Source organism: Neofelis nebulosa, chromosome 8, assembly GCF_028018385.1.
Source record: "Neofelis nebulosa isolate mNeoNeb1 chromosome 8, mNeoNeb1.pri, whole genome shotgun sequence".
NCBI classification, from domain to species: domain Eukaryota; kingdom Metazoa; phylum Chordata; class Mammalia; order Carnivora; family Felidae; genus Neofelis; species Neofelis nebulosa.
Window position 1 is genome coordinate 78095442 of NC_080789.1, and position 25782 is coordinate 78121223.

Genomic DNA, 25782 nt, shown 5'->3' on the forward strand with positions numbered 1-25782 from the left:
TAGTCTACAAGTTTGTTTTTCCAACAACTATCATGAGAAGAAAATAACCAAAGGAAGAATTTTCAGAGCTTCAGGTAGTAAGATATTCCAGATGCTTGAGTTAGAAATATGCATGTGCTTGCTCAAAAACCAAAAAAGGATTCGAACTTATATCTTTAATACTTTATGAAAAGCCCTTAAATAATATTTTTCTCCCAAGTGACTTAAGAATTAGAGCACAGATCCCATTAAGTTTTCTAGTAACATCTAATTAGAAAATTTAGTTCCTTTTCTGGAGCTTGCCTGCTTTGCTTATAAAAATGTATGCAAAGTCTAGGATAACCACAACCAAACACTTGGCATCCTTCTCCTTAACACTTACTGGTGAGATAGAAATGGTGTGATCTGCCCTCCTCATTCACTTGTTGTTTCCTTGTAAACGTTGAAAGCCTATCAAAGCAAAGAGTCAATGAGGGCAAAGAAGACTTCCTAAAACCAATGGGTTCTAAAGAAGAGAAAAATAGGAAGAAGTATTCCACCAGCTATTAAGAATGTTATTATAGGGGCACCTGGGTGACTCAGTCAGTTGGGCATCCGACTTCGGCTCAGGTCATGATCTCATAGCTCGTCAGATTGAACCCTGCATCGGGGTCCATGCTGACAGCTCTCTCGCTCATTCTCTCTCAAAATAAATAAATAAACTTAAAAAAACACACAATGTATCAACATAAAAGTAATGTCAACCAAATTAAAATTATGAAGTTCTCCTCATCAAAGACACCCCAGAAACTGTCAAAAGACAAGGCACAAACTAGGAAGAGATTTCTGGCTTATATGACTGAGAAGGCTTAGTCTACACAACGCAGATATACTCCTACAAATGGGCAAAAAGAACATAAACAACCCCAATAGAAAAATGGGCAAAAGACACACAAAAAGCCCTTTCAATAATGAGGAAACATAAATACTTGTAAACATCTAAGAAGATGCTTACCCTCACTAACAATCCCCAAAATGCAAACCAAATCTACAATGAGATAACTTTCACATCTACCAGTGAGGCAAATATCCTAAAGTTTAACAGTACAAAGTAATGACCAGGGGATGCCTGGGTGGCTTAGTCGGTTGAGCATCCAACTTTTGATTTCAGTCTGCCCCAAGTCTGCTTATGACTCCCTCCCTCCCTCTCTCTCTCTCTCCTTCTCTCAAATAAAAATAAATAAATTAAAATTCAAAAGGTAATGACAAAGATGTGGAGCCAAAGGTACCTTGCTCCTTGTATATTTTGCCATTTATTTATTTATTTATTTATTTATTTATTTATTTTTAATTTTTTTTTTTTTTTTAAGTAGTCTTCATACCCAGTGTGGAGCCCAGCATGGAGCCTGAACTCAGGGCCCTGAGATCAAGACCTGAACTGAGATCAAGAGTCTGATACGTAACCAACTGAGCCACCCAGGCACCCTTCATATTTTTTAGAATATTATCTGTGTTGATTCTTTCTAACCTATCATGTCAGTAGGTTTCTTAGAGCAGGTCTGTATTTGCTTCTGACAGATGTCTGCAGGCATGACCAACGTGGAATCATTCTAAATTCTGACTTTAGGATCTTAAGATTTTTTGGATTTCAATACATTCTGTGTGAACAATGTGCAGTCTATGGTGAGAACCAATTGTGGGGAATATGAAATCTGAGGAAAAAGACCCAATTTTTCATGTAGTCAGGTGATGGAGGTAGGGAAGGACAATATATCCAATTGTCCCTTACACTGAGCATTAAGTCCTTTGGGCCTCAAACTTAGAAGGACATTAGCTTTTTCTCTCTCCTATTTTCTCTACCCCAAGCAGGCCACAGAAACAATGCTCATTTTTACCTGATTCAGCAAAAGCACTCAAAGCCAAAGTCAGCTTTGATATACTATTTAGTTCTAAGGGTTTCCGCTTTAATTCAGTTTTAGCCTCTGAGAATCCTTCCGAAATAGCCAATTCACTTGTGCATTTTAAGGGATAGTGTTATATGTTATCAAGTATCTTTGTTTCCAGCAGAAGGGTTAGTCAGAGGTCCTAGACTACTGTACTGCCAGAACCAAAAACCAAAAATCACAATTTTAAAATATAAACCTGGGTGCCTGGGTGGCTCAGTCAATTAACCACCCAACTCTTGATTGGGGTTCAGGTCATGATCTCACAGTTTGTGGAATGGAGCCCCACAACAGACTCAGCACTGACAGTGTGGAGCCTGCTTGGGTTCTCTCTCTCTTTTTCTCCCTTCCCCCATCTCAAAATAAATAAATAAACTTTAAAAATATACAAAACTAATTATATTATTTTCCTGCTTGGAAATTTTCAAGACTTTTCTCATAGCATTAGAATAGTTTAAGCTCTTGAACTTCCCCATAAGTGACCTGCTCCTGTTCACAAGCTGTAAGAGAGATTGTCCCAGAGGAGAAGCAAAAGGAAGATTGAACCTGAATCAATGGCAACTGAGAGAAAAGACAACAGGAGGAAAACAGCAATTAAATTTAATTAGCAAAACCCAATGGCAGAGAATGTTCAAGTCCGGTATGGACAGAGCTTAACATATCCAAAGACTTGACCAACAGATTAGAATCTATGTCAACTACTCCTGAAACCATTATTACATTATATGTTAACTAACTTGGGTTTAAATAAAATTTAAAACTTTAAAAAAAAATTTTTTAAGGATCTATGTCAAGACTGCAGGACACTAGTGGCTCTCAGAGCTGACAGAGTCAGGAATCCGAGGGGTATGTGAGAGATCAGGACCATGAGGAGCAGCACCAGCCCAATGCCGTGAAGAGACAGTGGGAGCTGAGGGCCCAAACTAACAGGCAATTAGGCAACCTGACCACAATGGCGGCAAAAGACCGGGAAGCTGCCACTCTCAGATTCACAAAAAGCCATGAGGCTAAAACAAACCCTAAAACATACCCAACAGAGCACATACAAACAGCAGATATTTCCAGCCCCCTGATTTGTTAGAGGTACCTTCCTCCAGGGTGGCTGAGCCTGCTGTCACTGGCAGAGCCTTCTCATGGCAGACATCACAGTCAGCACCAAGGCCTTGGCTGGTGGGGACCGACAACCTCATTAGAAGAGCTTTCCCCCTCTGGCCCCAAACCATCTCCCCAGGCTCACCCCCCCACCTCTTATCTCATTTCAAACACCACCTACTGCAGCCACCACAGCTGAGAAGCATCAATCCCTCCAATCTTCCCTCCTTTGCAGGTGGTTTCCATCTTACTGAACGACTATGCCTTCTCAGCTGCCTGAAAAAGCCCTACTTGTTCTTCAATGCCCTCTCACATGTTGCCTCAATCAGGAAGCTTTCTCTGATTCTTTTAAGTTAACTTTGCTGCCCTCCACTTCAGTATCCTATCAAGCACAGCCAATACGTTACTGTTTTTATTGTTATTTTATTATTATCATCATCCCCAACACATCCATCATTTATCAGGTGTTTACTATGTGTCAAGGACTCTTCTACATCCCTCACAGGGATTTTTCTTTAACACCCATAGTTATTATCTTTCCCTATTTTACAGAAGAAGAAAGTGAGGTTCATAGAGTTTTAAGTGTTAAGATCACACAGCACTCTGACTCAAAAGCCCATGACCTTGGGGCGCCTGGGTGGCTCAGTCATTTGAGCATCTGACTTGATTTCAGCTCAGGTCATGATCTTGCAGTTTGTGAGTTCGAGCCCCACTTCAGACTCTGCACTGACCGTGAGGAGCCTGCTTCAGATTCTCTCTCTCTTGCTCTCACGCTCTCTCTCTCTCTCTCTCTCTCTCTCTCTCTGCACACCCCCCGCTCTTGCACACATGCTCTCTCTCCCTCAAAATAAAGAAACAAACATTAAAAAAAAAGCCCATGGGGCGCCTGGGTGGCGCAGTAGGTTAAGCGTCCGACTTCAGCCAGGTCACAATCTCGCGGTCCGTGAGTTCGAGCCCCGCGTCAGGCTCTGGGCTGATGGCTGGGAGCCTGGAGCCTGTTTCCGATTCTGTGTCTCCCTCTCTCTCTGCCCCTCCCCTGTTCATGCTCTGTCTCTCTCTGTCCCAAAAATAAATAAAAAACGTTGAAAAAAAAATTAAAAAAAAAAAAAAAGCCCATGACCTTTCCATTAAAGTATCATAATCACCTTTGTTCATGTCTGTTGCTACCAAGAGTAAATAACTAACTTAAAAATATAGACCATTTCGAGGCACATGGGTGGCTCTGTCAGTTCAGCACCTGATTCTTGGTTTCAGCTCAGGTCATGGTCTTGCAGTTTGTGGGTTCAAACCCCACATCGGGCTCCGTTCTGACAGTGCAGAGCCTGCTTGGGATTCTCTCTCTTCCTCTCTCTCTGTCTCTCCCCTATTCATGTTCTCTCTCTCTCTCAAAATAAATAAACTTAAAAAAAATTTTTTTAATACATAGACACTGTATCTTCCTCATTTTCGTATAACAACCATAATGCTTATCATACAGCTGATCCTCTCTAAATATTTAATACAAACAAACTTCCAATTATAAAATAAGCAAGACATGAGGATACAGTGTACATCGTACAGTAAAGAACATACATAATAATAGGCAACAACTTTACATGGTAACAGGTAGTGGCCAGATTTATCATGGTAATCATTTCACCATGTATATAAATGTTAAATCACCTGAACCTATACCATACTGTATGCCAACTATACTTCAACTAAAAAAAATTTAATATGTAGGGGTGCCTGGGTGGCTCAGTCAGCTAAGCATTTGACTTTGGCTCAGCTCATGATCTCTCGATGTATGAGCTCGAGCCCTGCATCAGGCTCTGTGCCAACAGCTCAGCGCCTGGAGACTGCTTCGGATTCTGTGTCTCCCTCTCTCTCTGCCCCTCCCCTGATCACGCTCTGTCTCCTTCTGTCTCTCAAAAATGAATAAATATTAAATAAAATTTTAATATACAAATGAATGAAATAATGACTAGCATCCATTCCAGTGCCTCAGAAAGTAGGATATCAACCATAACACAGAATCTATAATAGAATGTTGAAATTGTCTTTCTGTCACCTTCGACTGGATGGTTCATAAGGTCTAGAATAAGAGAGAATAAAAGAAAGTTAAAGATTCAGGTACAAGGAACCAGAAAAGTCAGCACAGTGTCTCTTTAGTGAACTGGTTTAATCAATCAAACAAATGGCTATTTTTACATTTCATCTTAGCCAAAAGGCAGAGACATGATACAAATTGTTATTTTTAAAAGTGTGGTCTAATCCAACCTCTTTTCAAAATAATTGGCTACCCGGGGCACCTGGCTGACTCAGTTTGTAGAGCATGTGACTCTTGATCTTGGGGTTTTGAGTTCGAGCCCCACACTGGGTGTAAAGATTACTTAAATAAATATTCTTTAAAAAGAAAATAAAATACCTGGCTATCTGAATAACTTTATCATTTTTTTCCAGCCTCAATCAATGCAATACCATAAATATCTATTAAATACTTGCTATGGAGGAGAGTTTAAAAAAAGGATGTGTCACATCTCAGGAGCTACCAGTTCAACTTAAATTCCTTTTCCCAAAAAGAAGTTAAGTCTTACTTGAAAGTATGCACAGATTATCTCAATGTGGGGAAAAAGAGCATTGTGACTCCTTTGCTCCAAATCCTTCTCAAGTTTCCCCATCTCACTGAGACCAAAAGGCATAGTCCTGGTAACAACCTAAAAGTTGATTCATCATTTAACCCCCATTCCCTCTCTGCCTCGTTTCCTATTCACCCCCCTCACTCAATCCCAGCCAGTCAGGTGGCCTCTTTGCCATCCCTCTCAAGGAGCCTCTCTCTGACCACACGATTGGAAATAGTAACATTTTCCCACTTCAAAGCCTATCTCCCTCTTCTCTGCTCTTTCTCTCTACCACTTAGGACCATCTAACATTCTATTTTACTTGCTCATTTTGTTTATTGCCCCCACACTACCCTCCCCTTGTCTCCCTCCATCACCAAGATTTCTGTTGGAATTGTTCTCTGGTGTATCCTCAGCATCCAGTTCTATGCCTAACACATAGAAGGTGCTAAATATATCATTATTGTAGGGAAGAATGAATGAACCATTATTTAGCTTTATGCAATGATCTGCTCACAGTATTTACTCTGGTGTCCATTTTCTGAATTTCTAAATCACATGGGTATCACAAATTAAAATACAACTTAAGGGGTGCCTGGGTGGCTCAGTGGGTTAAGTGTCTGACTCTTGATTTTGGCTCAGGTCATGCATGGCTCATAAGATTGAGCCCCCCAATAAGCTCCACACTCCACGCTCTCAGCATGGAGCCTGCTTGGGATGCTCTCTCTCCCTCTCTCTCTGCCCCTTCCCTGCTTACTCACCCTCATTCCCTCTCTCTCAAAATAAGTAAACTTTTTTTAAAAATGCAACTTAAAATTTTTTCACTTCAAACTGATCAATGATGACAAAAACCTCATGGGTATAAAGTTCTTTTCATTGTCTTTCCCTGAAATGTCTTACTGTGACCATTGCCTAAAAATATAATTGTGGATTTGAGATCTTGGTCTCAATTCTAGCAAATAATAGCTCATATTATCCCAAACACTTCAAAGTTACTTGCAAAGGTATTTTATTTATTTTGCTACAATGAAAAAACAAAGCACATATAACTGTAACTACAGTAATTAAGACAGACACCCTGAGGTCTCTTAGGGTTCTAGTTCTAAATTATTTTGTGTTTGTGTGTGTGTGTGTGTGTGTGTGTGTGTATGCCCATGTGTTCTCCCCTCTTTGAAGGAGGTGGACTTTTTTTTTTGAGAGAGAGAGAGAGAGAGAGACTCCAAGAAGGCTCTACATTCATCGCACAGCCCAATGCAGGGCTCCGTCCCACAACCCTGGATAATGCCTGAGCCAAAATCAAGAGTCAGAGGCTCGATGAATGACTGGGTTACCCAGGTGCCCCTAAATTATTTTAAAATATTAACTAAAAGAAGATCATTAAGCCATAGTTAATTCTGAATTACCAACACTACTTAAGAACCGGTATCATATCTTTTTTAATTTTTTTTAATGTTTGTCTATTTTTTTTTTTTTTTTAACGTTTATTTATTTTTGAGACAGAGAGAGATAGAGCATGAATGGGAGAGGGTCAGAGAGAGGGAGACACAGAATCTGAAACAGGCTCCAGGCTCTGAGCTGTCAGCAAAGAGCCCGACGCGGGGCTCGAACTCACAGACCGTGAGATCATGGCCTGAGCCGAAGTCGGCCGATTAACCGACTGAGCCACCCAGGTGCCCCTAATGTTTGTCTATTTTTGAGAGAGGGGGAGACAGAGTGCCGGGGGGCGGGGGGGGGGGGGGGTGGAGCAGAGAGGGAGTGACACAGAATCCAAAGCAGGCTCCAGGCTCCAAGCTGTCAGCACAGAGCCCAAAGCGGGGCTCAAACCCACAAACTGTGAGATCCTGGCCAGGCCGAAGTCAGACACTTAACCGAATGAGCCACCCAGGAGTCCCCAGTATCAATTTTTTTTTTTAAATAATCCAAAAAGCCAACAATTCAAAAGGTATTCATAAAGTGCAATATACCCCTTTCTTCCCCTCTGTAATGGTTGCTTTTCCTTCCTAATTATGTTTACTTGAGGTTTTGGGTTTAAAAGCTCTGCACACACACGCCAGCATTAGCAGAAAGCAAGCCACATTGTGATTTAAAGCGGGAAAAAATGGTTGTATATGCCAAAAAGATAATGAGCAAGATGACAGTATCTTCAGCTCAACAACAGAAGTCATGTCCAGTCCTGTCTCCATCTAGTTACCTCACACAGAGGTCAACTTAAAAAAAAAAAAAAATCTCCTAAAACCTTCTAGAGAATGGCACTCAGGCTTATCAACAACACACATCCGTTATAATATAAACCTTTTTCAATTTCAAAAATTGATGGATAAGGCCTCTTCAGCAGTGGCATTTGATTCCACATTAGTCTGCAGTATGCAAGAGAAAAACAAAGACCCGTCATTCTGAACCTTCCATTACAGACCCACACCAAACTGCAACAAAACATTCTTAAGGAAATTGCTGTCACCGGGTACTTCCCATAAATGTAAACAGGTTTCTTATTTTCAATTCTAATTTTAAAGACAGAAACACACCAGTTAAATATTACATTTTAGAAGAGTGCTTTTTCTCCATAAAATACTGTTTGAAAACAGTGAGCATGTATAACCAAAAGAACAATTGGAAATAACCCCAGGGGCTCCTGGGTGGCTCAGTCCATTAAGCATCCTTTTGATTTCAGTTCAGGTCATGATCTCATGGTTCGTAAAACTGAGCCCAATGTCAGGCTCTGCGCTGACAGCGTGGAGCCTGCCTGAGATCCTGTCTCCCTCTCTCTCTTTCCCTCCCCCCACTCTCTCTCTCTCTCTCAAAATAAATAAATAAACGTTAATAATTAAAAAAAGAACCCCAGAAGTTAAAGATCAATCAAAGCAATTCTTTTTTAATTCTCTATTTATAAACTTGTAAAGTTTGCATTAGCAACTGCAAACAGAATAAAGCAAAAAACCAGATTCAACAAACCAGATTCCATCAGCCCAGAGCCCGACGCGGGGCTCGAACTCACGGACCGCGAGATAGTGACCTGAGCTGAAGTCGGATGCTCAACCGACTGAACCACCCAGGCACCCCAAAGAAGACAACTTTTAAAGTAAACTTTAAAGAACCCTAGAGTATATAAAAATAAACACAGTCTCATTTAACATACATTTCTGTCTAACGCAGTCAAGTTTTTGATGATATCTGTTGGTTTTCTGAAAGGCTTTACAGTGTTTTAGTTTTTTGTTTTTAATTATTTTACTGTTTATTCATTTTTGAGAGACACAGAGAAGAGCGTGAGTGGGGGAGGGACAGAGAGAGAGGAAGACACAGAACCTGAAGCAGGTTCCAGGCTCTGTGCTGTTAGCACAGAGCCCGACGCGGGGCTTGAACTCACAGATACAAGATCATGACCTGAGCTGAAGTCAGACACTTAATGGACTGAGCCATCCAGGTGCCCCTACAGTGTTTTAGTTTTCAGAAACTGGAGAAGTAAAAAGACTGTCAATTAAGGTTTACATATTAGCTCATAACTTCCCAGCTTTTCTTACAGAACACTTCTATTCCTATAGTCATTTAGTCCTAGAGTTGGAAGTTTCTAGGAGAGGTTCTCAGCCCTAACTGTACCTATAAGGGGAGAAGGGTTAACATAACAAAGCCCCGGCTTCACCCCCAAAGACTCTGAACTGCCCAGGGGGGAAGCTGGAGTGGGATCATGGGGTCAAGGCAGCAGTATTTTTGTAAATCACCCAGATGACCCTAATGAGTAGTCCGTATAGAAAGTCACTGATTCTGACCCAACTCTTCCAAAAGAAGATCCCAAAGAGCATATTTAGGCTTTGCTTACACACTTCCTATGCTGAGACCCAAAATCTAATCCAAAATATAGTACTTTATAAACGGTCACTTTTCAAATATGAATGGCTATACTTACAAGGCATGGTGACCCATCATTTCCCCTAACAACCACAAACAGAGTTCAATGATCTTTGTACTTGTACCCCTTCCTCAAAATCCCTTCTTCCACAGGATGGGCCCTTCATCATTCAGGTCCGGGCTCAACCATCACCTCCTAGAGAGGCTTTCCTGATCACACCATCCCTAGCCAGTCTCCATCTCTTCACTTGTGGCATTTCTCACATCCTGACTGTGTGTGTTTGTGGACTCTCTCCCAGGTCTGAAACATAAGCTCCATTCAGGCAGCTCCATCTTGTCTGTCTTGCTCAACACTGTATCTTCACCATGTGGCATAGTGCCCAACATAGTAGCCACTCAATACAAACTTTTGAATGGATAACTGAAACACAAGAGGCATGGGCAATCTAAAGCAAAACAAAAACTCAGATTGCTACCTAATGAAAACAGTTGACAGTGCAGATATAAAATACTGAACTAAGTGTAAATGACAAAATATATCACTGTGCGTGTGTGTACGAAAACAAATACTCTAGAGGCTATAGACCCCCCCCAATGTAACCATATAGCTTCAAACTATACAAAGTTTCATGGATATTACCCCAAATTTACAGATATAGTCACCTTAAGTTCTTTATTATGCATGTTTCCTACTGAAAAATCAAGCAAAACATAAATCAAATTTAAGATAAACTTTTGATATACTTTGAAAACATTCCAAATATTCAAAGTCAGAAATACAGCAAAATGCTAAAGATTAAACAGAAAAATGTAACAAAGCTGGAAACACTGTTATCTAGTCATGGGGAAGAGCATATTAAAAACACATAAACATATGAAATTACTTGGAACACATGAAATGATAAAATCAAAAAAACTCAGATTAGGTTGGGGGGAAACTTGGAGATCGTTCTATATAAACTCCTTTCTAAGTATGAACCTTCCAGACAGTGTTTCTAGCATGTGGTTGCCTAGCCTTTCCTTAAATTTTTTTGGTGACAGGGAGCTCACTACTTCCTAAAGAAAGCTGCTTCATTCCATTATTGGACACCTGTACTTGTTAGTTCTTGATTTGGGCCCCAAATCTGGCTCCCAGAGACCCACTGGGCCATGGTTCTGCTCTCTGAAGCCAAGTACAAATATGTCAATGAAATAAACTCAATGAATCAGTTCTATAACAATATAGATATGATTAAAGAATGAAAGTGAATCCAGAAGGAAAAGGAGTTTGGGCCAGGTATCAAAAGAAAGGAAAACTGTGAATTATTAAAATAAATAAATAAATAAATAAATATAATAAATAAATAGACAGAATACAAGTGTGAAAACAAGTGGATTATCCCGGCTAGAAGTGAGTGACCAGAGCAGAAATAGATGGGACAAAAATACCAAAAACAGCTGATGCACATCCCTAAAGGCTAGGTAAACATTACTGTAATTACAGAAGATCATTCTGTATTTTGTAAAAAAAAAGAAAAAATTAGAACGAATTTGAAAAGTAAAGGACAGGTAGATAAAATAAGTAGACAAGGTAACTCTAAAACACAGCATCACAGAAATTTAGAGCTGCAAAAAATCATAGAAATTATCTATCCCATCCCCTTAATTTTATAGACAAAATAATTAAATCCCAGAAGGAAAAGGTATCAATTGTCATTCTTCTATTCTTTTTCATTGTAATAAGGAAGAACACTTTTGCCAAACAATCTCCTGTCTTGTACCCACTGATCCCCATCGACTTCATATCATGCCAAATACGAGGTGCTGTAGAAGAGCCTAACCAACTATCTCAAAACTCAACTAACACAGGGCAAAGATGGGAGAACATAAAGAGGCCCAATTGTCTGAATCATCTTGGCTTCTCACCAAGACCCAGTATGGACAGGATGCAGTCACACTGCAGGACCAGCTCTTGCTGGCCATGGAACCTAGCCACCTATTATGCTGATGCACATAGCTCCATCATCAGCCAAGAAGACAAGAATCAAAACTGCTGCTAATTCACCCACAAGACTTTCCATCTTTTTCCTTGGTATTATCACACAGGCCTGCCACAGGACAACCCAACAAACACCATCCATTTGTTTCACACACGCCTGCACTTACTTTCTCTCTTTCAGCACCAGAGCCATCCTCAGGACAGAAGCTGGGCCACCTGCTCCCTCCAAGCCCCCAGAGTCACCCACCCTCCCTGAGATTCTCTGGTTTTCTTCTCTATGCAGTCCAATTTTCTTCACACTTGCAACATCAGTGCCTTAAAAAGGTAGCTCTGCTCTAGAAAAATCTGCATTCTAAAAGGATACAGTATTAAATGAAAGACAGCAGGTTGCAAAGTAATATGTATAAAGTGACCCCATTTTTATAAAAACAAAGGAATAGGAACAACAACCCTGTCAATGGATTTATATGTTTAAAGACATTTAAAACAAGTATAAAAGAATACTCATCAAAGTATTAGAAATACAGACAGAATTGGGAGGAGAGAAAGGAGAAACTATTAATTTGTATATGATTTTGCCTAACTTGGATTGTTGCCATAAATTGTTGTAATTACAGAATCATAATTCTGAAGGAGCAATCAAACTCTTGTCACCAAAAAAGGAAAGGAAAAAAAACTTAAATTCAAAAGGGGCGCCTGGGTGACTCAGTCAATTGAGCATCTGACTCTTGATTTCAGCTCAGGTCATAATCCCAGGGTTGTGGGATCAAGCCCAATGTCAGGCTCCACACTGAGTGTGGAACCTGCTTAGAATTCTCTTTCTACATCTGTCCCGCTCCCTGCTCACATTCTCTCTCTCTCTCTCTCTCTCCCTCTCTCTCTCTCTCTCTCTCAAATAAAAACAAAACAAAACAAAACACTAATGCAATTTCAAGTTTTCAGTCAGCAAGGGGTGTGAGGTGTTTCTCCCAGGCCCCTGTCTAACTGAAGAGGTCAGCAAGGACCGTTTTCCACTTAGGCTGACCTCTGGGCCCTCGCTGTGTCAGCCCAGCTTCTTTGCCCATTGTTTATTAATTTTCAAATCTCCTAATTCAAAATGCAGTCAAACTAACTGGTGAAAACACTGCTAAGCTGTTCATGTCTTCCGTGTTCTGGAAATTAGGTCTGAATGAAATGGTGACTAATTGCACAAATTACTCATTTGTTTTATTAAATTGAGAGTTGAGTACTGGATTGTCTCATGGAACTTATGCCTCCCCTCAAAGAAAACATGAATTAAAAGGACTCATATGCCTTGGCCATCAACCTTACCCTCTAAAACTGCTCTACCCCATAGCACCTTCCTTTGTAAATGGAACCACCTTCGACACATCCTAAGAAAATACTCCACTGTATTCTTTCCCGTACCTTCCACATCTAGTCACCCAGCATTGGGTTCCACCCTACGCCTCCTAAAGGGCTGTTAGGTGTGACCCCTCTTCACCATCCCTACCGTTCCCGCACAGTTCCTATCCACCCTCTAGAGCCAACGCTGGGACTTTCTAAACCACACTTGTGACGGACGTGTACCACCTTCCCGGGTGGTATGGTGCAGTGAGAAGACAATGGGCTTCTTCCTAAACCAGGTTTCACCACTTAGTTTGGCAGCCTTGAGAAGAATCCTTAACCTAAAACCTACTTTCCTCTTCTGCATAATTTGAGTAATATCTACCTCATAAAAAGATCGCTGTAAGAATCAGAGATAAGACATGCAAAATGCCTAGTCCTAAATGGAGCTTTGTACATAATTAAACACTTTATTATTTTTGCTATTTTTTATCTGTAAAAATGAGCAGTAAGTCTTCGAATTACTTTGAATATCAAATAAGATATAAGGCACCAAATACAGTTACAAAGTGTTTCTTTTCATTTCCTTTTAATGGTTCCCCATCTTCAAGGCAAAATGTAGCTCCTGCCACTTTCCAATTTCAACTCCTGCCACTTGACTTCACATGTCGTCTCCTTCAGCACAATGAATTATTGTGAGTGCATCTCTTCATGCCTTCCTCTCCTTCAAAGCCATATTTACAGGTACAACATTATGTTTTACAGTATATTTCAACATGCAAGTAGCCATCATATTTTCAAATTTGGAATGCGATGTCCATAAAGTACAACTGTATTTAAGGGAATGATATAGTAGAATATTCACAAGCATGCAAATCCAAAAAAATTGCCCAACTATGGTTACCATACATGTTCATACAAGCATAATGAGTGTGATGAAAGATATAACTTGCTAAATGATATCTGAGAAATAACTTTGCCAGAGATGAAATTTTTGAGTTGAAATAAAAAGAAGGGTGCAAGTTAGAGCAATTAGGTCAAAAAAAAAAAAAAGGAAGAAAAGTGATTGAAAGTGATGGTGTTGTTTGTTGCGGTTGTTTGTAAATACTTTCCAAAAATGTATGTGCATATACGTTTTTAAAGTATCATTCTTTTTTTTTGAGAGAGAGAGAAAGAGAGCACGTGAATGGGGGAGAGGGGCAGAGGGGCAAAGGGAGGGAGACAGAATCCCAAGCAGGCTCTACACTTGGCACACAACATGGGGCTTGATCCCACAACCCTGGAATCACGAGCCAAAATCAGAAGTCAGATGCTCAACCAACTGAGCCACCTAGGCACCCTACATTGATATATTTTAGATGTTTTAATTAATTTGATAATAAAAATAAATATTTCTTTTTTGAAAAAACAGTGAGCAAGAAAATATTAGCTTAGGTAAATGAATTATTAACATTCTCTATATTTATTTATAAATGGGAAGTGAAATCTGGGGATTCCCACCACAGTATGATTTCATGATTTAGAATATACAACAAGATGCTAACAATCTTTCCAAGCATATGAAGAAAAAACTTTTTGTTTAAAGATGAATCAAAGTAATTTAATGGCTTTCCTCAGGTCCCTAATGTGACAGTCTCTAAAAAGTGTGTGAGTTCAATGTTTACTCCTTGAATGATTTAACCATAGCCCTGAAAAATCATAAAATCGGTGCCAGGAAGAAAAGCTGCCCATTGCCCACAAAGTGCTTCTTCAGCAAGTGGGGTCTATCCTTGGTGTCAGGGTTGAGAACATGAGCAAAAAAAGGGAGTTGGAGATTCTTAGTACATAGTCTACTGTAACCTAGCTGCAAAACTTTTCTAAAGATGTCACATGGATGTTTTCTAAAATGCCATCAGGAATGCTGAATCATTCCTTTCTGAGGAGATCTTTCTCAACTTTACTACTTTCTAAATTTCAAATATTTTTTAAGTAAGAAACAAAACAAAAAACATATAAACAAACTTAAATTCTAGGGTTTTTTTAATGTATGTATATTTTTAGTTTTAAAATTATTTTAGAACTATGACTCTTCTTCAAACACTATTTTGGCCTGAATGACACTCACAGGGCTGATTTATACACATCCCAAACATACAATCAGCAGGATCTGGACATAACTGGGCATGGGTGCCCCTCAGGTCACTGAGAAGCAAGCATTACTTGTGAAATTATAAAATGATGGTCACGTATTCTAACGGGTATATGGTTTTGTCCAGCTCCCCAAAGATAATTAAAACGAGAACATAATGACGATGTCAGAAGTCATTCTTTTTTTCATATCCTTAGTACTTTTCTTTTTAAGTGTGTTCTTTTGGGTCATGTAGACAGTGATGTAGGCACAGGGCAGAGCTCTAAATGATGTCAGGCCAGGTCAAAAAGCAATCTAGACTAAGGGAAGAAATAACTAGAAAAACATTCAGGAATTCATTGTCTTGATTTTGAACATCTTCAGGCAATGCTGCTCATTTCCATTATTGTCACAGCGGTAATCAGCCTGGGAAGGAGGGCAGCAACATTGTTGGGTGCTGACTCTTGAAAACAAAATGACCTGTAAAGCCTGAGCCATATTGCTACCCTACAAATTACTAATGTTCAACTTCGAAAAACAGTACAGTCTTTCTCTGTTGATATTCCCATAAACTGGACCAATTATTTTTAAATGAATCATAGTTGTTGAAAGAGCCTAGAAATAAACCAAAGATTTTTATACTTGGTGTTACAGATAAAATGTGACATTGTTTACTATATGCACCTGAAAATGAACAAAACTTCCCTTTTAAAAATTAGAGCACTCATAAAACATGTCTTTCAAAAATGGCTTCTATATGATATCATCATTGGGATATCTTTGCACAATTCTTCTGGATTTACTTTTCAAACAGGAAATATTATTGAGACAGATTTAGCTCATTTAATAATATTCCCAACTAAAGTGTACATTATGTTTAAAGAATAAAAATACCAGGTTAGTCTATCAATCAAATATAATGATTATTTTTATTACTCTAAAGTAAATTGTATGTAATTGCTGAAGACAGTTCATTCGGAATCAAAATACTGAATTTATGCTAAGTGCAACTTAAAATACATATGTACATGAGTATCATTTGGTAAAAATAATCATGATAAATTTTTTATTAACCTCCTGCTATATAGAACAAAATACGCCGTAGATTTTTAAAGTAAAAAATTTATAACTACTATTTGTATCATTCTTTATTAAGAAACCACTGTTATACCATGCTCACAAAATGTTTTTTCTCATTTTCCCCATTATTGTTGATGATAGTAATATAGTGTTTCAATAACAGTTCCCATACCTCCTAATTTTCTTAGTCTTTCTCTGACACTAACCAATACTGACTAGTGAATGTTTGATAAAGGTGTACCTTCTTTCAGTATAAATTTATTTTTCCATAAAATATTGATTACACACTTACTCTGTGCTAGGCTTTGTTAAAGGCTTTAGATGCAAAGTAAATTAAGACAGATTCCTTGCCTTAAGAGCTCATGGTCTAGTAAAGGCAAAGACAATTGCATTATGGTTTACTATGCAGGCTAAGTGCAAATGACACAGAAATATCCCTAGAAACGTTGTTTAAATCAAGTAGGAAGGTCAGTTAACAATAATACTTCATTAAATGAAGTCTACCTCCTTTATCAAGGAGGTGATAGCTTACCACTGCCTGGTTTGCACTTCCTCGTCTTGGCAAAGCAATGTTGATAGGTGTAAACATCAAAACAACTCTGAGAATTACAATCACTATCCTGTTTCCTGACTTCACAAGGTTTAGCATTACTGAATTTAAACACATCAGACCTAATCTAAGTTGGACAATACCAGTAAGCCCAGCTGTTGTTAAGAACAGACATGTCCATGGTAAGAAAAACATGAACTCAAAATTAACAGCCTGATACACAAAGATCAGGTGTCTAGTTGGGGTGTTCACTGTATGTTTATTAGTTAGCTTTTAGGCATCAGAATAAAAATTAGACATACCTGAAAGTATAAGTGTTGGCCATATTATGTACTAAGTTAGAAGGCAAGTTCATTTAGACAGGTCATAAACCATGTTTTTTAACTGTAACAACATAAAACAGATGCCTTCTGAAAAAGTGAGTACATGATAAGAAAACATTTTCAATAATACATACTAAATTTAGAAATAACACTTTAAATGCCAAAATGCACCTAAAAATAAAGTCTTGCCACATTGAAAAACAGTGGGTACATTTAAATTTATAACCAGTGAGTTGCTACCCATAGTGCTTCAGGAATCGGGTAAAATAGACTGAGTTCCTTCAACAGTATGTGTATGCTTATGAGTGCTTGACAGGACATCAAAGCATATCCATTATTTTCTTCCAAAACATTAGCCAGTCTTTAAAAAAAGCCAAATACGAAAAGACGACAAAGGACAAGTATTATAAACACAGTCCCTTCAAACAGAAGAGGCTCATTTGATATGGACAGCCACCCATGTATTTGCTACCTACCATTCAGACCATTTGTAAGGGAGTTTAAATTCTCCCTGGTCAGGGTGACCTTACAGGACTTGGGCATGGCTCTGCCTCACTCAGAAGTGAAATCAAGGCAGTGGGATCATCCAGCGGAGTTGTTTTTCTCAGGCAGCCCATGACAAGAATAAAGTCAAGGAGAATGAAGATTGCCCCGACTTTGTCAAATGGGATTGGCGGGGAGTTCTTCTAATAACAGTCCCCTCTTGCATCAAGGAGTGGTTACGTTCAGAAGGCTGAGGTAGCATAGATCCTACATCCTTAAATTGTGGGTCCCTCAGCACAAACCTACTCATCGCCTTTGTGGATTATGGGATTGTCGCTGGAACCCAGGTTTGAAATAACAGCAGTTTTGAGAAGTTGGATTTACACATTCCAACCCAGCAGAAGGTCGCCTTAGAGTGCTAAGACTTGAAGACTTCTGAATGTCCCTCCCCCACAGCCTGAAGGGCCACTGCCTCTCGAATTCCAGCTTATACATTCATTTCCTGGGCAATTTTTCTCCCGGGGGGGAAACAATGGACTCTTTCAATCCTCTCTTATCAACAAAGGACCCTAAGATGAAGAAACATTCCTTCCAGCCGCATCCTTCCCGACTTCTGTGTACATGATGAGTGGGCGTTGGGGGTGGGGGGACGGGGGCCGAGCAGGGATGAGGTGACAGGCAACTCACCTCTTTCAGCTGCTCCAGCTCTTGCTTGAGGCTGTCGTACTCTGCCTCCAGCTCGTCATACTGCTGTTTGAGGGTCAGCTTCTCTTCCAGGACCACCAGCCCGTACTCGGCAGCCTGGATCTTCTCGTGGGTCGTCTCCGTGAGCTCCTTGGTCAGCCTCTCTATCTCAGTCTTGTAATGGTCCACAGTCTGCAATACCTCTTCTGCGGCCATAGCCCCGGCGGATGGAGGCAGGAGGGGGTGTCGGGGTGGGGTGATGGATGCCAGGCAGGCTGGGGGGGGAAGGGTGAAGGCGGTGGGGAGGGAAGGGTAAAAATGGAAAAGTGTGGCTGGGTGAACGTGCGGAGCGGAGCGATGCCCTGACTGCTGCTCCCGGCGGCAGCGGCTACACAGCCCGAGAAACTGAGGAGGAATGCAACATGGAGAACGCAGGGAGAGGATCAGGGGCGAGGCGGCAGCCGCTGCCGCATGTGTCCTCTAGGCCGGCCCCTGCGTGCGCTCAGCAGCCGTGCGGCATGGCCTGGGCTGCGGCGGCCGCGGACGACGAGGGGCTCCGGATTCTGCTTATTCAGAGGCGCCCGGCCGCCATGTCTCCGGGGCAGCGTCACTGCAGTCTCCCCGGGGCCTGGCGCGCTCCGGCTCGCGTCTCGCTCGCTCGCTCCACCTGCTCCCTCTGGCTGTGCTGCAGCCGGTGCGGAATGATGCAGTCTCGGGCCCGCTCCCTCCCTTCGCGCCTGGCCCAGGCTCCGAGCAGGGGGCGGGGAGGCGGATGGAGTCAGCGCGGGGGGAGGGAAGGAACCGACGGAAACATCCCGAGGCGCCTCCCGCCGGGCGCGCGGGGCCACCGCCGCTGCCGCCGCCGGCTGCACGGGCGGGGGGAGCGCGGGCCAGAGGCCAAGGCGAAGGCGGCGGGACGCGCGCGGGGGGAGCCTCCTCCCTGCTCGGCTCGCCGCGGGCGGGAGTTCCTCGCAAGGCTTTGCCCCGCGGACGCACAGCCCCCGAGAGTGGCGGGGACGCCAGTGCTCTGCCGCTGCGACGTGAGCGCAAGCTCAGGGACCTGCTCAGAGACCTTCGGCGCCTTCCCCAAAGAAAAGCAAACAGTAACTAACGCGCTCGGGGCCCGCGCATCCTTCTCGCCCCCTGGGCTCGCAGCCTCCGGCACCCAAACCAGCGCTGGGTTCCAGTGCCTGCCAGACGCGCCCCCAGGCGCCCGCTTCCACCACCACCCCCCTCCGCCTTCCCTCCCTTCCGCTCTCCAGCTTGGCCTGGTTCGCCTCACTCTGTCACCGAATAGCCTTATTAGCCCTGCAGAGAGTCTTCGCTAAAGATTGCTTGCCTTCGCACAGGGGTCTTGTGCCCAGTTTGCCACAAGATCGGCATCTGTTCCGAAAAAGAGATCTGTAATGCAGGCACCCAGTAAGCCTCTGGGTACTATTATTTCATGCCTCTACTGATTCTTCAATAAAGCAAAACTGCATGAAATTTCCCTATATACTGTACCACCAATATACCCTACAATAAACATTTTTAAAATAGTAACAGCTAATAGTTCTTGAGACCATGTGACAGGCATTCTTCTGAGTATAGTATGTTCATTCTCTCCAGTCCTAATGACAATTCTTGGAGGGTAGCAACCCTTATCCCCAACTTACAAGTGGCGAAAGAAAGGCCTAGGGAAGTTGAGGGATTTGTCCAAATCAGGCAACTCTTAAGTGGTGAAGCCAAAATTTAATCTTAACTCCAGAGCCCTAAACTGGATCATTATGTTGGCCTCACCATTCATTAACAATAAAAATCCAGCAACTAAATATCATATGCTCTTAAAATGAGCACTTTGAGCAATATGGAGAGTGATGATGAAGAGTCACAAAAAGAGGTGAAGGCAAAGTCAGAGTGAAAGACCAAAAGCAGAAGAGATGAGCATACAGAACCTACAGAAAAGGGAGGGATAGCAGCAGAAAAGGAGCGATTTCTGTGGAAATGGAAGGGAAGCTGTGGGATCCATAGACCAAAAGTCTAACCAGTTCCTTCCCTCTCTTCTATTGGGTTGCACTTATTAGAGAGCTGCTTCTCAGGGGCCAGGAGGTGTTCAACACACACACACACACACACACACACACACACACACACACTGGCTAGCTTCCCGTTTTAGAAAGCAGGACTCCACTCTCCCCTTCATTTTGTACCTGGTAAACAAAAAAAGGCAGTTGCTGGTGGTGTGGGAGGAAGAGCAAACAAACAACAATGTCTTACAAAGCCTTGACTAATAGCCTGGATGTGATCTTCTCTACCTCGGAAAACACAGAAAAGATTCCTTCCAGATGCTGACAATTACAACAGAATATTCTTTTGTGATAAACTAATCTATAAGTAAATAAATAAATAGATAAATAAATAAGTAAAGGAGAAAACACTTGAAACATGCAACCAACCGTGAATGGCAAGCTGGCAGAGATGTGGGGGTGATCAAGACCACATCATTCCACTTATACTACCTTAAGGTCACATCACAATTGAGAAGACCCTCCCATGTGCTCCTGTAGTGCCCATCCCCTATCACAATGATGAACAATCGATCATGAAGTGCTGAGAGAAGAGATGAAAGCTGTAATTGCAGGGAGCTAAACTGCCTCCTTCCCAGGATGCCCTTGGCCTTTCCTCACTCAGCAAAGTATAAGCAGAGCCCTTCCAAAGGAATCATAACACTTGGAGTAGATTGCCTATGATTCCCTTTCCTTTGGATAGAACTAAGAATGGAGTTTGCCTCTGTGATCTTCCTTCTTCCAAGTTTCCATTGCCACCCATTCCCTATGCTCTGTCCTGCCGCATTTTGCTGATTGATCCACTTTTGTTAATGTATTCAGTCTGACTTCATTGAGATATTACACTATTTTAACACTAAGATTTTGCTTATTACAACTTTGATCCTGTATATGTTGGCATTTACCTTGAAGAAAGTCAACTTATTCCCTTACCCACCATACTCTTCCAGTACTGCACAGTTACCTTTCTCTTTCTTCGTATATATGTCATACATATCATGTATATATAGATATAGATATAGATAGATATAGATATAACACTGACAAATATCTAGAAAAGAATTTCTTAAACTGTTCCTAGAACTAGGGCTCCCTCATATTTCTTTATCCTAGTGGGGAACTCCAATTACTCTGATTAATTAGGGAATTTTCTTACTTACAAATATCTAGGAAAATTTATATTTTGTGACTTAGTACCTCAAACCAACCTTTCACCAACTTTACATAAATATTGCTTTCTCTTGCTCTCATTCATTCATTCATTCATTCCTTAAGCAGATATTTATTAAGTACCCATTATGTCCTAGGAACAATAGTTGGCATTGTGAAATCTATGACCAATAAGATGTCAGGGGTCAACAGTCCCTGACCTCATGGAGCTTATGTTCTGGGAGGAATAAACAAACAAACACAACAAAACAGACCAAAAACAGACAACAACAAAAAAGATAAATTAATACAAAAATTCCAAATTGTGACATTGATAAGCAGGATACAGGAGAGCAGCTAAGAGCAGAAGCTAGTCGTCTTGGTCAAATCCAACTTTGCCACTTACTAGTTGTGTATGCTTCAGTTGCCTCATCCTTAAAGAGGGGACAATAATGAGATTGTTGTGAACAGAACAATAACTGACACCTAATAAGCAGCATAAATGTGTGTGTTTTTAAGTTTGGGGGGAAAAACAAGGATAAAATTGAGGTAGAAAACAGAAACAGGACGATCAGTGGAAATCTCTCTACAAAAGTGATATACACCTTAATATTTAAGGTACCTGAAGGAATTGGATATGCTAAATGTGAAGGAAGAACTTTCCAGGAAGAGGGAACAGGCATGTCTAAAAGTCTAAGGCAGAAAAGAGCTTGGTGAGTGCAAAAAAAAAAAAATCAGAAGCTGAGGCTTAATAAGCCAAGAGTAGATGGCCTAAGACTGCAATATAAAGATTAGCAATGCTGGGGGGACACTCAGGGATCATGCCTGCCTTGCAGGTTAGAATAATTTGGATGTTATACACCTGAAAGTAATATAATGTTATATATATCAATTACATCCCAATTTTTTTTAATTTTTTAATGTTTATTTTTGAGAGAGACTGGGGGCGGGGCGGGTGGGAGGAGCAGGGAGAGAGGGAGACACAGAATTTGAAGCTCCTAGCTGTCAGCACAGAGCCTGATGTGGGGCTTAAACCCATGAACTGTGAGATCATGACCTGAGCTGAAATCAGATGCTCAATGGACTGAGCCACCCAGGTGCCCCACATCCCAATTTTTAAAAAAGAAAAAAAAAATTATGGTCTTTCAAACTGCAAGCATTCGCAGAGTAAAAAACTTTCCAAGGCAAATGAGTTTCATACCACACAAGAACAAGAAAAGATATTTCTGTCTCATTTCTCAGCATGCTTTTGAAAAATGTTTAAATAACCCTACTAACTGGATTAGCCTTAGAGTCAGAAGAGCTGGTAGGTTGTGAGCTGGGATTTTTAAGGCTGCCAGAAAGGACTTTTTAAATCCTCTGTTCTTCTTTCTAATCCCCCTGGAAATGATGTCTGAGACTCCTTTGGTAATAAACAAAGAAGTCTATCATCTCATAATTAGAAATAAGTTTAAAATGCAAAAAGTTATTGAACTTAAATGTACAGTTATATTTGCTTTGTATTTTTTTCTGATTCTGATGAAGAAATGCCCCCAAGGAAAGAACTGAATGGCTGAAAAAGTGGAGGATGGGAACACTGAAGACAAATATCATCTAATTCACATTTTTGCCTAAGGCTGGACTTGCACCCAGCTCTTCAAGATTTGAACAAAATTTCTTAGTCTGCTTCTTTCTGCCAAAATATGTCCCTTCTCTTGGTTTTTGATAGCCCTAGAATTTATATAGTGATTCTGAACCTGTTCAGGAACATTCCTTTACCCAACAGCCTAAAGAAAAGAAAGAAAAAGAAGAAAAAGGAATTTGGTTTTTATTCTCAGTGCAGTAGGAGACTTGATTAGTCACAAAATGAAATGATTTGATTTGTACTTTAAGAACATCACTACTGGGGCACCTGAGTGGCTCAGTCTGTTAAGTGTCCGATTTTTGAGCTCAACTCAGGTCTCAAACTCAGGATCGTGAGTTCAAGCCCCATGTTGGGTGCCACGCAGGACATGAAGGGAAAAAAAATCACTACTGATGCAAAAAGATTGCTGGTATCAAAAAACAGAAATAGGGGGGTTCCTGGCTGACTCAATCGGTGGAGCTTGCAACTCTTGATCTCCAGGTCACGAGTTCTAACCACACGTTGGGAGTACAGTTTACTTTTTTTAAAAAAAGTATGGGGTGCCTGGGTGGCTCATTCAGTTAAGCATCCAACTCTTGATTTCAGCTCAGGTCATGATCTCACAGTTCATGAGAGCAAGCCCCACATCAGGCTCCACACTGACGGCACAGAGCCTCCTTGGGACTGTCTCTCTCCCTCTCTCTCTGCATCTCCCCTGCTCATTCTCTCTCTCTCTCTCTCTCTCTCTCTCTCTCTGTATCTAAACAAACAAACATTAAAAAAAAAAGTAGGGTCACTAGTTAAGAAGCTGTTGTGATTGTCTAGGAGAAAGAAGATAATGACCTTGACTGAGGTGGTAGCAGTATGGGAAGTAGATGGATTCATAATATATTGGGGGGAGGGGAAGATAGAAGTCTTAAGACTTGTTTGGGATTAGATGTGGGATAGGAAGAAAAAAAAAGAATCATTAACAAAGTCTAATTTTCTGACTTGGGCAATTGGAAGATGGTTTGCCATTAGTTGGATGGGAAAGGCTGGGAGGAAATTTCAGGAGATTAAGAGTTCTATTTTGGACATATTAAGTGTAAGACATTTGGAGACATTTGAATAGAAATGTTAAGTCGAAAATTGGATGCAAGACCAAGGTTAAGAAAAGACTTCTTGGGAGGTATAACAATTCTCCTCTGGAAATTAGCATTAGACAGCATTTTTTTTAAAGTAAACTCTACATACAATAGGGGGTTTGAACTCTTGACCAAGAGATCAAGAGTCGCATGCTCTGATGACTGAGCCAGCCGGGAGCCCCAGCATTATATGGTAGAGTAAAACCTTGGATTGCAAGTAACTTGTTCTGTGAGTGTTCTGCAAGATGAGCAAACATTTCTAATCAATTTTAACTTGACAAATGAGTGATGTCTTGCAGTACAAGTAGTACATGATGCCGAATGTCACATGATCACGACTTTGCCAATGGTTCTTGAAGTTCGCTTTTATATACAAGTGCTTTGGATCACAAGCATGTTTCCAGAATGAATTATGCTTGCAAACCATGGTTTTACTGTATTTCAAGTGAAGGAAATGGATGGTACCATCTAGGGAAAGGGCACAAATAGAGAAGAGAAGGGGGTCCAGGACCTAGCCCTGTAATACCCTTAATAAAGGTTGAATTGAAGAGGAAAAACCAACAAAGAAAGCTGAGAGGTAACTATAGAGAACAAACTGATGGTTACCAGAAGGGAGGTGGGTGGAGGGATGGGTGAAATAGGTGCTGGGGATTAAAGAATGCACTTGTGATGAGCCCCAAGTAATGTATGGAATTGTTGAATCACTATATTGTACACCTGAAACTAATATTACACTGTATGTTGACTAGCTGGAATTTAAATAAAAAATGAAAAAATACAAAGAAAGAAAGAAAGAAAACTAAAAGAGACCAGTAAGTGTGGTAGGAGGAAAATCAAGAGAGAAATATCTGAAGGGAACAAAACAAAACATTGAAGAGTGAAGGAGGGGATGCCTAGGCGGTTTAGTTGGCTAAGCATCTGACTTGGGTTCAGGTCATGATCTCACAGCTGGCTTGTGAGTTCAAGTCCCGCATAGGGCTGTCTTCTGTCAGTGCAGAGGCTGCTTCAGATCCTGTCTCCCTCTCTCTCTGCCCTCCTCAGCCTGTGCTCTGTGCTTCAAAAATAAATAAACTTTTAAAAATTAAAAAGAAGAAGAGGGGCGCCTGGGTGGCGCAGTCGGTTAGGCGTCCGACTTCAGCCAGGTCACGATCTCGCGGTCCGTGAGTTCGAGCCCCGCGTCAGGCTCTGGGCTGATGGCTCGGAGCCTGGAGCCTGTTTCCGATTCTGTGTCTCCCTCTCTCTCTGCCCCTCCCCCGTTCATGCTCTGCCTCTCTCTGTCCCAAAAATAAATTAAAAAAAAAAAAAAAAAAAAAAAGAAGAAGAAAAGTGAAGGAATAAGGACCAAGTCAATGCTGTTGAGAGGTCAAGGTCAAGTAAGATGAGGACACAAAAATGTCACCATGGTTAGCAACAAGGAAGCGGGTACTCTTGACAAAAGCAGTTTGTGCATGACAGAGAGGGTAGAAACCAAAATGTAGGAGATTGAAGCATGAAGAGAAGTTTAAGATGTGGAAGGAAGCAGCCTGAGCAGACAACTCCATGCCCAGAAACACCCCAGAAACAATGTATGTATACAGTGAGAAGGTGGATCTGGATTGGAATGCTCTGTTATGAACTGCTGGTGAGAAATCCGCCCTTCAAGAGCATCTCACACACTGGGACCTCCAAATGCTCCCTCGGGATAAGAGTGGGTTTTCATCAATGTCTTTTGAGGCCAGGACTTCATCTCCAAGCCGCTCAGATACCAGCCCTCTGCACAGCTGCCTCTGGCTCAGATCCTGGAGCACCCCTGGGTCCAGACCCACTCCCAGAGGGTGTTGCCTCCCCCTGTTCACATGGCTTCCTGAGCCCCATCTGCTCTCTTTTGGATGCTTATTCAGGGAGCACTCCCAAC

At 41.3% G+C, this 25782-nt stretch overlaps 1 protein-coding gene across 7 annotated transcripts in view; it reads right to left on the bottom strand.

Annotated features, from left to right (window-relative positions):
* BICD1 (BICD cargo adaptor 1) overlaps positions 1-18305 on the bottom strand; it is a 261478-nt gene extending 243173 nt beyond the window's left edge. For all 7 annotated transcript variants that reach the window (XM_058743157.1, XM_058743156.1, XM_058743160.1 and 4 more), the window contains exon 1: positions 17971-18305. In XM_058743157.1, the coding sequence (XP_058599140.1) occupies positions 17971-18183 (213 nt within the window). In that variant the 5' untranslated portion in view covers positions 18184-18305. The remainder of the gene's footprint in view (positions 1-17970) is intronic.
* Positions 18306-25782: the final 7477 nt, after the last annotated feature.